General features: G+C 38.8%; 3 protein-coding genes across 4 annotated transcripts; 1 reads left to right on the top strand and 2 right to left on the bottom strand.

Moving 5' to 3' along the window:
• Positions 1-2,477: 2,477 nt before the first annotated feature.
• On the bottom strand, positions 2,478-3,919 carry LOC108824325 (membrane-associated kinase regulator 5-like). Of its 2 annotated transcripts, XM_018597739.2 has the most exons (3): positions 3,104-3,913; positions 2,937-3,008; positions 2,478-2,839 (listed from the first exon to the last, which is right to left on the bottom strand). In XM_018597739.2, exons 1-3 carry the CDS (start codon positions 3,816-3,818, stop codon positions 2,736-2,738), a joined length of 891 nt encoding a protein of 296 aa, XP_018453241.1. In that variant the 5' UTR covers positions 3,819-3,913; the 3' UTR covers positions 2,478-2,735. The 2 variants fall into 2 exon arrangements, with proteins under 2 accessions (XP_018453241.1, XP_056849830.1); XM_056993850.1 differs by lacking the exon at positions 2,478-2,839 and having other exon boundaries at positions 2,926-3,008; positions 3,104-3,919.
• A 6,707-nt stretch (positions 3,920-10,626) lies between these two features.
• LOC108827171 (uncharacterized) lies at positions 10,627-11,127 on the top strand. Its single transcript, XM_018600522.1, has one exon. It carries the CDS (start codon positions 10,627-10,629, stop codon positions 11,125-11,127), a length of 501 nt encoding a protein of 166 aa, XP_018456024.1.
• A 2,266-nt stretch (positions 11,128-13,393) lies between these two features.
• Positions 13,394-15,576, bottom strand: LOC108825725 (F-box protein At5g52880). Its single transcript, XM_018599071.2, has 6 exons — positions 15,244-15,576; positions 14,302-14,456; positions 14,152-14,239; positions 13,936-14,066; positions 13,707-13,855; positions 13,394-13,611 (listed from the first exon to the last, which is right to left on the bottom strand). The coding sequence occupies exons 1-6, from the start codon at positions 15,435-15,437 to the stop codon at positions 13,510-13,512; spliced, it is 819 nt and encodes a 272-aa protein (XP_018454573.1). The 5' UTR covers positions 15,438-15,576; the 3' UTR covers positions 13,394-13,509.
• Positions 15,577-15,839: the final 263 nt, after the last annotated feature.

Here is a 15,839-nt window from a genome sequence, read left to right as displayed (position 1 = left end):
AAACTAAAAATCCAAATTCCACTGTTTTAGATGAGATTTTAGAGTGTTTTAACAAAAATCACACCAAATTCTCTAATTCTCCTGCAATCATCTCAAAACTCATTAAAAATCAAATCACTTCAAATTTCAGATTCAATACACCCCCTAATGTCATTACAGGTACCTGGCGGTCCAAAAAATGCATGCCATATCCAGAGATCTTGTGAATCAACCGCCTCCAACCATACATGGACCTTACTGCCTTGGGGAATAGAGAGGTGTGCTTACCTTGACTACAGTTTCTGTCAGTAAAATTTGCATTATGTGAAAGAAGAATGAAAAATAAGATTTTTTTGGACCGATGAAAAATGCCAAAAATCAAAAAAGAATTTTCTAAATGAAAGAATGATTTGTTTTAGAAAAAAAGATGGCATACATTTTCGAAATTTATAAATATGCTGAAGACATTTTTCAGTTTTCTTTTTTTTTTTTTTTTTTTTTTTTTTTTTAAATTAAATATTATTAATTCACCCAATGGTAATTGAAAAGTACACGTCACTGCCGGAGAAAAGCCGGAAACCTAAAGAAAACGATGCTCAAACAAGAACAGAGTGACAAAGCACAGCAAAAGACCTAGATCAAAGATCTAAAATCTAAGAGAAAAAATCACAAGCGAGGGAAAGAAAATACTAGGAGCATAAAGCCCCACTCCGACGAACACGATTGGTTAGCAAATCCTGATGTCACCGTAACTTCACGGCAGCCAGTGTGTCCGGAACCAGCCGAAGATCCATCAACAGTTCGTCTTCAGAGCTAGAGCCAACCTCGGAGGGATCCCGCGGCCCCGAACGCCGGAATCTATAGGAGAACCGACTCTTGAACCTTTCTCCGCCAAGCTCTGTCGCTGCCTCACCAGTCGCACAGCTCTTCAAGCACCACGCACAAACCCTAATTCCACCGGCCAAGAGAAGCTTCTGCATCTAAGAGGGAAGGTTCCGGAGAACCGCCATCTCCAGAACAAGCTCGTCGACAACAAGAGCCCCCACAGCGACGGCGTTGAAAGAAATACCCTAGCCTCGATGGTTAACTTGCGGAAATCCAGAGAACCTCCACCGTCCTCTAGCAGAGATCTACCACCAGCTTCCGACGAACCACCAAGGCCACAGCTTCAACGTAGAGGACCACCGCTACAGTGACCTAAACGCCGCGGAAGTGATAAAGGTTGTGCCTCCTTCAGTTCGTCACTTTCCTTTCGTTAAATGCAGGTTCCGACGACGAAAAAGTAAAGGGGGGGGGAGCATCCTTGGAAGACCGACAAGACGCCGGAAGGTCGGAGCTCCTCCCAGATCTGGATCTAGAATTTTGAAAACAAAGAGAGAAGCGCGTGTGTTTACTCGCCGCTTAAAGGCTTTTTGTTTGCACATTTTTCAGTTTTCGTTCTCTAAACAATTCTTAGATGATGATAACATATTCAAAAACTTAAAGCAACAATTATTTTAGTACAATTACTAAGATTTTATTAACAGAATACATAGCTCTCAAACTTTATCACCGTCAGACAACATTTTTGTTCCACGGTCACACATATCGTAGATTACCACACATAATTCTATTTTCAACTGCCTAAGAGCTGTTTCAGCGTCTAAGAGAAAGCAATAGTCTCTATCCACCAAAAATACTCATCGACAAGAAAATCCATTAAAACAGCATCTGCTCAATATATTAAATTTTGAATGTGATTGTATAGCATGTTTAAAGTAAACAAAGTAGAGTAAACATTTTTTTCAGTTGAATTACTCTATTTTCCATCAATCAAATGGAAAATGTTTTCAGTTTATTTACTCAAACAAGTAATAAATGTAGAGTAAATTTGTCTCTCCCTTAAACAAAAGAAAAACTTAAATCTCAGTTTCACCTTTTTTTTTTTTTCATTTTTCCTCTTTATTTACCACTTTTTTACTCTAATAAATACCAATCAAATAATTAATAATATCAATCTTGAGGGAAAAAAAAAAACCAATCTTGAGGGAAAAAAAAAAATACCAATCAAAATCTTAGATGACTAGTTTGCGGATCTCCGATTTACCACCATATACATGGACTTTACTGCCTTGGGGAATAGGGAGGTGTGCTCACCTTGACTATAACTTATGTCAATAAAATTTGTATTATGTGAAAGAAGAATGGAAAAAAAGTTTTTCAGGAAGATGAAAAAACGCCAAAAATCAAATATGAATTTTCTAAATGAAAAGATGATCTGTTTTAGAAAATAAAGATGGCATATATTTTAGAAATTTATAAATATGCTGAACACACTTTTCAGTTTTCGTTCTCTAAACAATCCTTAGTCCTTAGATAATAACATATTCAAAAACTGGAAGCAATAATTATTTTAGTACAATTACTAAGATTTTATATGGGAATTTATAAGAGAATTTAAGAAATTGAAATATGACACATTGTGAGATCAGCTGTGTGACAAACGAAGACGACAGAGATATGTAATAATTATATATTTACTTATTTTTTTCAAATTTCTAGGTGTCAGGATTCACATAATGATCCATCACAATACAAAGGCAAAAGAAAGAGCCATCAGTAATCTGTGAGTCTCTGCTGATGCTGCAACAAGATTTGTCTGTTTTGCCATCATCATCACCACTTCAAACTAAGTATTTTTTGCACTAATTTTTCAAAAGACTAAAGCTCCTTCCTGCTATTTAATTTTCTTTTTCTTTCTTTTGACAAAAGTAAACCTAATCGCAAATCTTCTCCCTCTGTTCCTTGATTGAAGTCAGACTATCCATTGATTTCTCCGACACTGATGAATCGCTTGACATTCTTGAAAACAAATACGAATCTACAAAAAAAAACATTAGTAAATCTTTATAATTAGCAAATTTTCAAATTAACCTTTATCAAAATAAAATCATCCATATACAAAACTCATAGTATACCTTCAGAAGATGAAGTACTGAGTTTCTCTTGTGAGGAAGATTCACTAGTAGATCGGGATAACATAGAAGATTCTGAAATCAAAAGAGATACCCATTAAAATTCTCGAAAAAAACTCAAATAAAATCAATGAAAATACAGAGGAAAAGACTGTTCTGTTCTTGCATACCTCTCGACCCGTGAAACGATTTCTTGCAATGGAGAATGGCACTTTGAATCCCATCTTGTTGAACCTGCAAAGACTCGTCGAGCCTCTTCCCCGGAGACATGGCTCCGACAGCCGCAGACGCCGACCGGCTCTTCCCAAGCTGTCTCCTCACAGTTCGAGTAACATTACTCCTCTGTTTCTCTCTCGCCGCCGGTGAAGACGCCGGAGAAGTGGATACACTGTTGACGCTCTGTCTCTTCGTTGTTTTATTGTACAGTGGCTTAATGAGATCGAAGAATCTCTTTGAAGAGGAAGAAACAGAGTCTTCACACCTCGTTGTTGTCTCGTCTTCGAATCTGAACCTTACGTTGAGGCTTCTGCTGCTGGGTTCTTTCTTCTTGAAGGAGAAAGCACGAAGCTTTTGACTGGGTTTCAGGAGAGTGATCGGAGATTGAGGTTTCGAGGTGGTTTCGACGAAAGGGAGGACTTTGCTTTTGGAGACAGAGAACGTGTTCTGTTTTTCTTCTTCATGGGTTTTGTTTTTCTTTAAGGAGAAGTCGGAGAGAGAGATCTCGAGCTCGAAGAAGGAATCATCTTCTTCGCAGAGGTCAACTTCGGAGTCTCCCAATGCGGTGGAGGGTTCGACGGCGGATTCTGAGATTCTGATTTCACGGCGGGGTTTATTGCCGTTGGTGTTATTGGTTAGCCAGAATTTCACAAAGCTAAGAGCATCCATTGAGAGAGAGAGATAGAGAGCTAAAAGAGAGAGAAAGAGAGTAAAGGAGAGGTTGGCTTTGTCAACGGGAATGGCTATAGCTAAGTGAGTTTTTAAAGGAGGAAGAAAGAGAAGTTGAGCTTTTCGAAATGTGGTTTTTAATCTTTTTATATATTTTTTTGTAAAGGAAGATAAAAAGATAAATGAAAATAGCATTTGAGAAGAAAAAGAATTAAAACAACTGATTATTGTTTGTATTATTATTTTTAGTTGGCTTTCTCGCTACTTTTTATTACCGCTCCTCTCTTTTTTTTCTTTTGTTTTTCTCTTTTTTACTTTTGCTTTTCTTTTTTCTTTTCACGCCACGGCTAAACATTTGTTCCATCTATTGTCTTCATTTATTTATTGATAAACTGATTTTTAGTACGATACTAACATCTCAAACGAAAGAATCGTATTTGGAAAGAAAAGGAAATGAAACAAATACAAAGAGCCTACAATATTATAGCATGGACCAAAAATACATTAACTATTATATCAAAGGATAGCAAAATGAAACTGTAACGCCCCGACCGTCTACGGCTAATGGGCCACCCACGCCCGGTCTCTCGGTCCGTGGGTCCCATTCCATCCGACGGTCGGTCGTTAATTTTCCAAGGCTCGAAATCACTGTTTACTGACCCTACAATCACCACTCGACCTTTTCCCGTGCTTTGGCCTCCCTTGCACGGTATTGCGAATCACTTCCCGATATGTCACCCATCCTTTCACTACTCCGGCCCAAGCACGCTTAACTCTAGAGTTCTAAACGGATGTGTGACGGAAAGGGTAAGTCAACTTTGGTGACATAGGTAGCCAAATCAATTCTCTTAAGCCTTTTTACATATCACAACTTTTACAATTCACCTCCTCTCAAAGAACGCAACGCCCTCGTTGCGTTCCACGACAGGTCTCAAGACGCCTCTCAGGTCAGAACTGAGACGGCTAACCAGCTCTGATACCACTTGTAACGCCCCGACCGTCCACGGCTAATAGGCCACCCACGCCCGCTCTCTCGGCCCGTGGGCTCCATCCCATCCGACGGCCGGTCGTTAATTTTCCAAAGTTCGAAATCACTGTTTACTGACCCTACAATCACCACTCGACCTTTCTCCGTGCTTTGGCCTCCCTTGCACGGTATCGCGAATCACTTCCCGATAGGTCACTCATCCTTTCACTACTCCAGCCCAAGCATGCTTAACTCTAGAGTTCTAAACGGATGTGTGACGGAAAAGGTAAGTCAACTTTGGTGACATAGGTAGCCAAATTAATTCTCTTAAGCCTTTTCACATATCACAACTCGGGATGTTACAGAAACCAAACCGAATTTATTTCATCTTCAAGAGTGAAACAAGCCTCAATCATGTTCTGTCTCAAGGTCCTTGGATGGTGAATGCCTAGATTGTGACTCTAGGCATTCATATTCAACTCATGAAAAAGCAGGCGGTAGAAAATACAGTGGCGTATTTGGATAGAGTCGTATTGTAGAGATACAGGACAAGATAACATAAATATTGTTGGACCATGTGAAGGAATAGTCAACAGTTTTATCAAATTTTCGATTAATGTCAAAACCTCCAAATATATATAGCAATAAATATGAAAACATAATAACATGTTTTGCCCACCATTGTTTTGAGAGTATGATAGATCCCCCACGAACTCATATCTAAGATAGCAAAAAGAAGGCAGGCAGAACGAAGAACACGGATATTCAAATAAGAATGACAAAAAGAAATGTTTGTTCCACAGAAAATGAAGAAGAGTTCAGATCTGTGACGTTCTGACTATTGTGTTTAAAGATAAGCCTCGTGTTCTTTCCATGACAAAAGTAATTTTGGCCCATTTACATTGTTCAATTTTCCTTTTGTCTCTACTTTGAAAGAATAAGTTGTTTATTGTGTAGGTGTTTATACTATGTATATTCCAAAGGTTTTTAACCTCAAAAGCTTTGACTTGAAAGCTGTTTCTTTCGTGAATTTCAAAAATATTTTCGACCTTCTTTCACTTTAAAGTTTAAAGAACAGCTTGCTTTGTAACTTTTTTTTTGGTTAACACTTTGTTTTCTAACTTTAACACAAATGAGAATCAAAAACACTGGCTTTTAGTAATAAGTTATTTGTTAGCCTAACTATGTTTAGTGCTTCAGCTTTCCCCAGCTTTGTTGGTTTCAATGCACCAACGTACGTATGAACTAACGAACCAAAACAATTTAATTTCGTTCGTTTCACTAGATTGCTTTTTGTTAACATAAGTCTACAAATAAACGCAATACTTTTTTTTTGAAATTGGTTTAATATTGGCTGTATAACACTTAAACTATACGATAGTTGGTGATAAAAAAAAGCACAAATACAATAAAGGCGAAAAGGCTTTTTTTTTCTCTCTCCTAAAAAGGCGAAAAAGGACGACTAGGATTCCAGAACTTTTCCGCCGTGGGTTGGCCTCACGCCGGCTTACGAGAAGCTAATCCTACTCGTTTTCCTCTCGAAATGTCGAATCTTTCGTCATCCCCGTCCTCAGGTGCGTCTATTGATCCAGGAGGACCAAACAAGGCGAAAGCTTCGAATCGCGAAACCTTGTGTTTATATCGCGATTTGGAGATAAAGCTGCAGTCTTCCTCGGTGCCACCCTCGATTCCGGCCGCGCGGGTCCCTTCCTACGCATCGCGTTTCAAAGCGTCATTGAGAAACCTCCGCAAGATATCCGACCCTACGTTGTTGGAAGATGGAACACCGGTTATTCAAGCACCGGAGTCCGTGCTTTTGCAGACGTCGGAGCTTTGGAAAGATCATGTGGTGGCTCACTTTCACGGTCGTCGACCTTCAGCAGAAAAGATTATCGTGGATCTGAACCCAGTTTGGGGAAAGTTCGGGAGAATCACTGTTAGAACGGTCTCGGATACGTGCGTTCTAATACTCATTCCTTCGGTACAAACGCGAGAGTGGGTTCTTCAGGTGGGTTACTGGCAGGCTGACCAGTGTGCTTTCTCGGTGTATCCATGGTCAGCAGACGGGAACTTAGTAGCTGAAGAACTCCTTTTTGCTCCGACGTGGGCGGTGCTTAAGAACGTACCTCCTCAGCTGTACTCTTTGGACGGGATCAGTGTTGTTGCTAGCGGGATTGGCGAACCGCTCCACACTGAGAAATCTCGTTTGGATCCTTATCATTTTGGAGATACAAAAGTCAAGGTTGAAAATTATCTTTCTCACTCGCCTCCTGAGGTAGTGGAGGTGAGCGACAGTCAAGGAAATGTAGTCAGGGTTAAGGTTGAGTATCCCAGTCTCCCCCCTAAATGCATAAACTGTGGAAAGTTTGGGCATCTGATGAATAGATGCCACAAGCCGTTGATGAAGAAAGCTTTTACTCAGAAAAAGGAAGCAGTGATCAGTGTGGTTAAATGTAAGGAGGATGTGAGTTTGGTAGAGCCGTCTCAGGAAGTGGAGAAGGATGGACCCATTGTTGAAGAGGATAAAAAGAAAAGTAGGGCTCGTTCAAGATCTCGTCGCAGGTCCCATTCCAGAGCTAAAGTTCGAGCCTTGAGTTCACCTCCAGAGGTGTTGAGTTCAGTTGTGAAGGTTCATCAGTCAGAGGTGGTGGTAACAGAAGCTCAGAATACCAGTCTGTCAAATAAGAATCGTGAAGTGATCGGAGCTGTAAAAGCAGTGGAGGGTGAGGTTTCGGATAGGTCACTAGCAGTGGTTGGGTCTCAGTTAGAGGAAGGGGAGATTGGTGCAGTCACAGAGATAGTAGACGGTGATCAAGCAGAACAGAAGGAGGAGGTTTTGGCTCAGATACCGGAGGAATCGTCTATTTGGCTGACTAAACACTCCAAGGGCTATAGGCGCACAGTGAGGCAGGTGGAGCGGTGGAAAGACTCTGGTTATGTGGGTTCCCCTCCAAAATCGTATCAGTTTCTTCTCCGGTGTAATTCGCTGGATAAGAAAATCGAGTGTTAATCAGTTTTTCCCCCTTTTTATGTATATATGAAGATTTTTTTCTTCGAATATCAGAGGTTTAAATGGTGTTAGTCGTCAGAGAGTTGTTAGAAGTTGGTTGCAGAGTTTGGGTTCATCTGTGGGTGCTCTTTTGGAGACCCATGTTCAGGAGGAAAATTTTAGAAGTGTTCTTGGAGCTGTAGCTCCTGGTTGGCGGTTTGATAATAACTACTCAGATGCGGCAGGAGGAAGAATCTGGCTCTTGTGGAGTCAGTCTTTGTCAGTCGTAATTTTTAAGAAGACGGATCAAATGATTCTGTGTGGAGTCTCGGATCCAGCTTCAGGTACGAATTGTACAGTGGCTTTTGTGTATGCGCACAACACAGAAGGGGAGAGACGCAATTTGTGGAGGGATTTAGTTCTATCTCAAACTCTCCTATCGTGGCAGCTTTCCCTCTAGTGGTTCTAGGTGATTTTAATCAGATTTTAACGGCGGCATAGCACTTTTCTTTGCAACCGTTTGATCTGCCTCTCCGAGGCATGTAATAGTTTCAGCAGTGTTTGGTGGATAGTAATATGGCTGATATGGAGTTCAGAGGTACTTTTTCACGTGGTCGAATAAAAAACCAGAGGATCCGATCTTGAGAAAGTTGGATAGGGTGATCTGTAATGAGAAGTGGAGAGAGGTGTTCCCAGAAGCAGTCAGTATTTTTGAAGCACCGGGTGATTCAGACCATTCTCCAGCGGTGGTTGCTTTTTCCTCGGTCCCAGAGTTTAGGAAATGCAGCTTCAAGTACTTTTCGTCCATAGCTTCGCATCCAAGATTCAAAGCTGAGATGTTGAAGGCATGGGAGCAGGAGATACTGGTAGGGTCGAAGCTGTTCTCGCTAGCTCAAAGATTGAAGAAGGCGAAGGCAGCTTGTAGAAGGTTGAATAAGGAAGGCTTTGGTAATATTCAACAGAGGGCAAAAGAAGCTCTTGAGGCGCTTAAAGAGATTCAAGAGCAACTCCTTCTTGCACCGTCAGATACTCTGTTTCGCCAGAAGTTTGTTGCTCGTAAGAAGTGGCAGTTTTTTGAGGCGGCTCAAGAGATCTTCTTCTGTAGGAATGCTCGTATCAGATGGTTGGACTGTGGAGATGCTAACACTAAGTTCTTCTACAAAGCAGTGTTAGCCCACCAGGTCCGCAACTGCATCAGTTTTCTGAGAGATGATGGAGGTAATCGGGTGTTTAACTAGGTGCAAATTAAAGAGATGGTGATCGCGTTCTTTCAGAATTTGCTGGGAGCAGAAGATGTGTTGTATCGAAGCGTTCCAGTCGAAGAGCTTAGAGGCCTCATTTCTTATAGATGTCCTCAGGCTATTGCTGACCAGTTAACTGTGATTCCATCAGAAGAGGAGATAAAAACTTCGCTGTTTACCATGCCTAAGAATAAGGCTCCATGGCCTGATGGGTTTGCAGCAGAATTCTTTTGGGAGTCTTGGGAAGTAGTAGGAAAAGATTTGATCGATGCAATCATGGATTTTTTCTTGAGTGGTCGTATGATGGGGCATTTTAACAATACGGCAATCTCCCTTATCCCGAAGGTTGTTGGAGCTGATCAGCTTACTATGTTTAGGCCGATTTCGCTATGCTCTACAATCTAAAAGGTAATGGCCAGAATGCTCAAGAAAAAGCTGAAGTTGTGTGTCGCTGATATAGTGCAAAGGAATCAAGTTGGATTCGTCCAAGATAGGCTACTCTGCGAAAACGTGATGTTGGCATCGGAGTTAGTAAAAGATTTTAATGATCAGGGTCCGACTACGAGAGGCTGCTTGAAGATTGATATATCCAAGGCTTATGATAATCTCAGTTGGGATTTTCTCTTCAAAGTCTTAAAAACTATAGAGATGCCGGAGGAGTTTGTTGGTTGGATAAAAGAATGCGTGACGACCCCTTCGTACAGCGTCGTCTTAAATGGTGAGCTTCAAGGATTCTTTCCCGGGAAGAAAGGTCTTAGGCAAGGAGACCCCTTATCCTCTCTCCTGTTTGTGATCGCTATGGATGTGCTCTCTAAAATGCTGGATGCAGGAGCCATTAATGGTCGGTTTGGTATTCATCCGGAGTGTGAAGCTCCTCTGATTACTCATTTAAGCTTCGCAGATGATGTCTTGATTTTCTTTGATGGTTCTGCTGACTCCCTTAGGGGTATCCTGCAAATTCTTGAAGAGTTTAGACAAATCTCGGGTTTAAAGATCAATAAGCAAAAGTCAGAGTTGTTAATTGATGGAGGAAGCTCTAGTAGCTGTCGTGAGCTAGCAGCAGAGGTGGGTATCGCTCAGGGAGCGCTCCCTTTGAGATATCTGGGCGTGCCTTTATCTCCAAAGAAGATGACCAGCTCTGATTTCCAGCCTTTGCTAGATAAAATTGCAGCTAGATTCAATTCCTGGACAGTCAAACATCTGTCCTTTGCGGGGAGATTTCAATTGATCCAAGCAGTAATCTATTCAATGATCTCCTTTTGGGCATCCATGTTCATCATTTCTAGTGAGTGCATCAGTATTTTGGAGCGTATGTGCGGGGCGTTCTTATGGAATGGAGCTCCGAATTCTGCTAAGGGAGAAAAAACCGCATGGGATTATGTTTGTACTCCAAAGGCTGCAGGGGGTTTGGGCTTGAGGAGATTAGCGGATTGGAATCAGGTGCTTGGCTTGAAACTGATTTGGCTCATCTTTACAGCAGGTGGTTCTCTGTGGGTCTCGTGGGTGAGAAGAAACTTGATAGGAAGGGAGAATTTTTGGGTTTTGGACCCAACTAGAAGAGGGAGTTGGATTTGGAAAGCTATTTGTAAGTTAAGGCCAATAGCTAGACCAATGGTGCATTGTGAAGTGGGCTCTGGTATTACGGCAAGTTTCTGGCTCGATAACTGGACATCTCTTGGTCCGCTTATCAATCTGGTAGGAGAAAGAGGCCCTCATGTCACTGGATTAAGTATTGATGCAGTGGTTGCTGCCGCCTTATCTGATGATGGATGGTGGCTCAATCGTAGTCGTAGCAGAAATGCGGTTATTTCTCTTCTAAGAGATTGTTTACCAAATGCGCAGGAAATAATTGACTCTGAAGTGGATGACAAATATGTTTGGTATCCGGAAGGTGTTGGTGGTACCGGCATTTTCTCATCGAGAGAGACTTGGAGAGCGTTACACCCTTCTCCACCCGAGGTGTCGTGGCACAAAGTTGTGTGGTTTGAGGGTCGAATCCCAAAACATGCTTTCATTGCTTGGGTTGCTGCTCGGGATCGGATGGTAACTAGGGACAAGCTTCTGAGGTGGGGTTTGACGGTTCCCTCTAGTTGCGCTATGTTCTGGGCATGATGAGTGTCGACAACACCTGTTTTTCGACTGCTCTTTTAGTAATCAGGTCTGGAACTTTTTCCTATCTAGATTGCATCTTTCTCCTCCAACTGATTTTGAGGCGATCATGGTATGGTTAAAGTCTCCCTCAAGGGACAAAAATACGAGGCTGATTGCTAAGCTTATTTACCAAGCTGTATTGTATCTGGTGTGGAAGGAAAGAAACAGCAGGATACATACGGCAGTGAGAAAACCTCCAGGAACTTTAATTGCAGAAGTGCAACAGATAATCAGGCTCAGGTTGGATCCTATTGCTCGCAGGCAGATAACTCAAGCAGGAGACCCATCGGTGCTTGTTACATGACTTTTTTTCTTCGTGAGCTAAATTTTGCAGTCTCAGTTTTTATCTCTTTAGTTTTTTGGGATTCTTAGTCTGTGGTTTTTCTCTTGCGCTTTAGCCCTGTAAATTGTTGGGCTGACGTTTTGTAGTTTGTGCTTTGGTTTTTTTGGAATAAAACGGAAATTTAGAGGTAAAAAAAAGCACAAGGAAGGATAGCATTGAGCTATACCAACAAAGTGCTTATACCTAAAAATGACTTATAAAATAAAACACAAGACAAGATACGTGAATAACTAATTCCACGTAATTGTCATGGAATGTGTGTATGCATTAACACATCTAATATCATATAATCCAGGTAATGAAAATAAACTAAATTAGCATAAAGAGAAGTAAAAGATATAATCAGTATTAGGTATTAGCTTACAAAAAAACTGCGCTTCGTAAAAGTGAAACGCAATGTTAATGGTTTCCACGACTATCATTACGTTATTTATAGTATGTACATAATGAGCATTGCGTAGAATTGCATTAATTTTAGCCACTAGCTTACTCAACTTATTTTTTTAAACTAACTCAACTTGTAATTATTAAAAGTTTAAATGTACATTTGATTAGAGTGACCAGAGGGGGTGAATGAAATGTTTATGTTTCTTATTTTCTCTGTATCTGCGTTTATATACATTAAAACTGGTAATTTTTATTTCGAATTACCATTAATTAGGTAATTTTCCTGTGCTGACTTATATCATATTTTACTTTCTAAATTATTTTATAGATCAAATATATATATGATTATTTAAATAGTATTATCTTATTATTTGAATAAGATATGTAATTTGCATATTAATATTTGGTTGGTTCAAAATAGATTAGAGTTGTGATTAATTTTATTAGTTAAATTATTTTGGTTTATTATCATATTTGTAAATTATTTTAGCAACATAGAATTATTTTGTATAATGTTGTTTTGCGAAATAAATAAGAAAAAAAATAGAGCTACAAAAATACGAGTATAGCAATAATCTTATAAAAGCTCACTAACATATATAAGTTCTACTTAACAAATCAATTAAAATAATTGGCTAATAATTTATTATTATTTATTTATAAGTTTTGATTCATTCTCGAATTTATATGTATAAAATAAATAAATTATTACCAAAAAAATATACTGGCAATATTCTCTTTTGAGGAAATTAGATTTTCATACTAATGGCTAGTCTTTCACAAAAAGAATATTAATGGCTAGTAAAAGTTTAGCTAAATGTTTATAAGTATATTATAAATATAGTATAGTGGTTACTTGACAAAAAAAAAATTATACTCCAAACGATTTTTTGTGGTATGAAATGTAGGCAAGAAATCTTTTGATATGAACATTTCGATGCGTCTTGCGATTTGTTGAGAGAGATAATTGTTGGGTGCAATGTGATTGGTCTATGCCACTCTTTTTTTTGTTAAGTTTGACAATTATAATATATTGTTTCGATGGGTTTATGAGAGGTTGAGAGATATAATCCTTTGCTGCAATCTGATTGATCATAAATATAGATAATTAAAATTAATTTAAAAGGACAGTATCATGTCATTGTAAATAAGTTGGAAAATTAAAAGCATTCGGTTTTCTATACTATAGTTTACCCATTAAAATATTCATATTAACAGATTCGGCCCAAGACTTTCATGAGCCTACAAGCCCAACAAGCAGGCAAGCAAGAGGTGTTTGCTGTTCTGACTCTTACTGGAATACTAACTCAGAATACGAATGAGTAAAAAGTGTTTACTCATGAGCATCAACTGGTTAACCAAAGTAAACCAATGGTTTAGTGTAAGAAGAGAAGTGATATTATAATTGTTCCTAAGTTAATGGATTTGTCTTTCCACTAGTGACATGGGACAATGGGTAGTTACTTTGTCTTCTTCTGTATTTTATAAGCATCGATGTATTGTGAATGAAGATTATAGAAAAGAAAATTGCAGTAAACTTTGTGTTTTTGTTCTTTAAGTCTTTGGGACCTATCATTTACACAGAGACATGATAATTTGGCAAAGCTACGAAACTACTGAAGCGTAGGATAAGCCCATAATCCACGAACAGCCGCCTCATCCTCAGAATCACTTTCATCAGACGAACTCGTTGTTCCCAGTAAATAATTAACAACCTGTGAAGAAACAAAACCCCCAAAAGCATATAGATAACTTGCCCTACAAGAACCACGAGAAACGTTTCTTGAAGGAAGAAAAAGCAAGCTTATACCTGGTGAATTAACATGAGGTCGAGTGGCTTCTTGCCTGATTTCAACCGACATTGTTTCTTCGGACATCTCAAGTTGTCGTGCCAAACAATGGAGTCACAGTAACTGCAGTATCCTCGACCAGATCTTAACATCTTTGATGAATTTGACACTGCAAGGAAACATTATGCTTTACAAACTGTACATAGAGAAAGAGTTTTTTTTTTCTGAAAGAGAAGATAAAACCCTTACAGATATATTCGTTCTTAAAGGCTTCTCTCCAGTCAATACCGGAATGAATATGAATAAATACTTTGTGATTGAAGTGAAGATCAAAAAGTGATCGCCAGATAGAGCCTTCACACGTTGCTTGGTTCCATGAGCTACAAACATAACATATAAGTAAAAAAAACAAGAAAAAGGCTCGACAATGTGGAAATATACTACAGGAGGAAGTAGTAGTAGTACCGAGAGACTTGAGATGAGGAGAGTAAGGAAGATACATCAAGGAAACTGAAGATGTGAACAAGGATATCTTGTGGAAGTGAAGGCATATCTGGGTGAAAAAGAGGTATTAAAGAGGAGATTTCCAGAAAGATAATCTAGAAAAACAAATACCTATATGTTCCTCATGGCTCTTACTGCGTCTCTTAAGTGCTACTTTTGCCTGCTTAAATTCTACAACGGCTAAGTTCTTCTTCTGTTTGGGAAATGCTGATTCCACGCTCTTAACGAGAAGGTTGGCGGCTGAAACCGCAGCTGATGTGTTCATGCTAAATAGAAATAATAAAAATATACAGAAACCGTTAGAAGTATTAGTCTTAATAGGATTTGAGGAGATGAAAGATAGATTTGATAAAAGAGCGAGATAAACTAAGAATCTACGAAACTATTGCTATAAGAATAAGGTGCTCTTGATGAGTATTCTCATTGTCACTCACCACTAAGAGTGTTACAAACTTTCCTTTACGCTTATAATAGCAACCTATCGTATTTTATTATATTCAAGAAAATAGAACATTTTAACACTTCTAACAAAAATTCTTTCTCAAACTGACATAAAAATGCGAAATTCAAACGCAATTGCAAAGAATCAGGGTAAACCATTCCCAAACACACACTAGTCTCAATCCTCTGCTTAGTGGTTGGCTGCAAGAATCTATGAAAGTTCCCAAATTTGAGTTGATTTTCCAACAAAACACATAGAGGAACTATAAGACTGAATCATCCATGACAAAGCAAAGTTGCTCAAGTGTTTTGTGTTTATTATGTTTTATAAAGACACAGCATTTTAAAAAACAAAACACATGTCTTTTTGCAAATTAATAAGCAAATAATCTAAGCTAATCTCATCGATCCAATTACCATTAGACTACTACATCCTCTACTTGAGGGTCGGCTGAAAGTTCCAAACTTTGGTATATACTTGCTCGATTATGAATTTTTTTTTCATAAACAGATGTCGAAGTACCAACCCTAGAAGCAATATATTAGGGGAGAGCATCGTAGAGCCTTAAATACCCGCAACAATTGAGATGGATTTCAAATTTCAAAACTTACTCTGGAAGAAGACGAAAAGCGGAGAGACAATCTCGAAAGATGAAAGCTTTGAGGTCTTTTGGAAAACGAGAGAAACCCAGATCTATAATGGAGCTCAGTTCATTGCAAGCAAATGGGTAGAGATGATTATTCGAGAGGGCTTCTGCTACCTTTAGATTTTGGTATCTCCCCGTATATTTTTCTTGAATCATCATCGTCGTCTGGGAGTTTGGTTTGATCAAAATCTATCTGAGCAGAGTTTCTGTTTCCGCATTTATCTTCTCTTTCCCTCTTTTCTCACAATTTGGTTTATCAAACAAGAACCGGTCGAGTATAGTTTTTGTTTTGGATCAATATCTAAATCTTGCCTCGTAAAAAAACTTATATATATATATTATTTGAGAAATAAACTTGTTCCATATAGATGAATATTAATTTTCATAATGCTATTGTTTAAAATTCTCTACTAATTAATTTATATTTATATTTATTTTATTATATTATTATTCGAAAAATATATTTGTCTATGATATTCTTCATAATTTTAAGAAGTATTAACTTTAATAATACTATTGTTTACAACTCTGTATTAATTCATTTATATTTATAATTATCAG

This window comes from Raphanus sativus, chromosome 9 (genome assembly GCF_000801105.2).
Source record: "Raphanus sativus cultivar WK10039 chromosome 9, ASM80110v3, whole genome shotgun sequence".
Lineage (NCBI taxonomy): Eukaryota > Viridiplantae > Streptophyta > Magnoliopsida > Brassicales > Brassicaceae > Raphanus > Raphanus sativus.
Note: the sequence above shows the minus strand (reverse complement) of the source record. Positions and strands in the feature narration are given on the sequence as shown.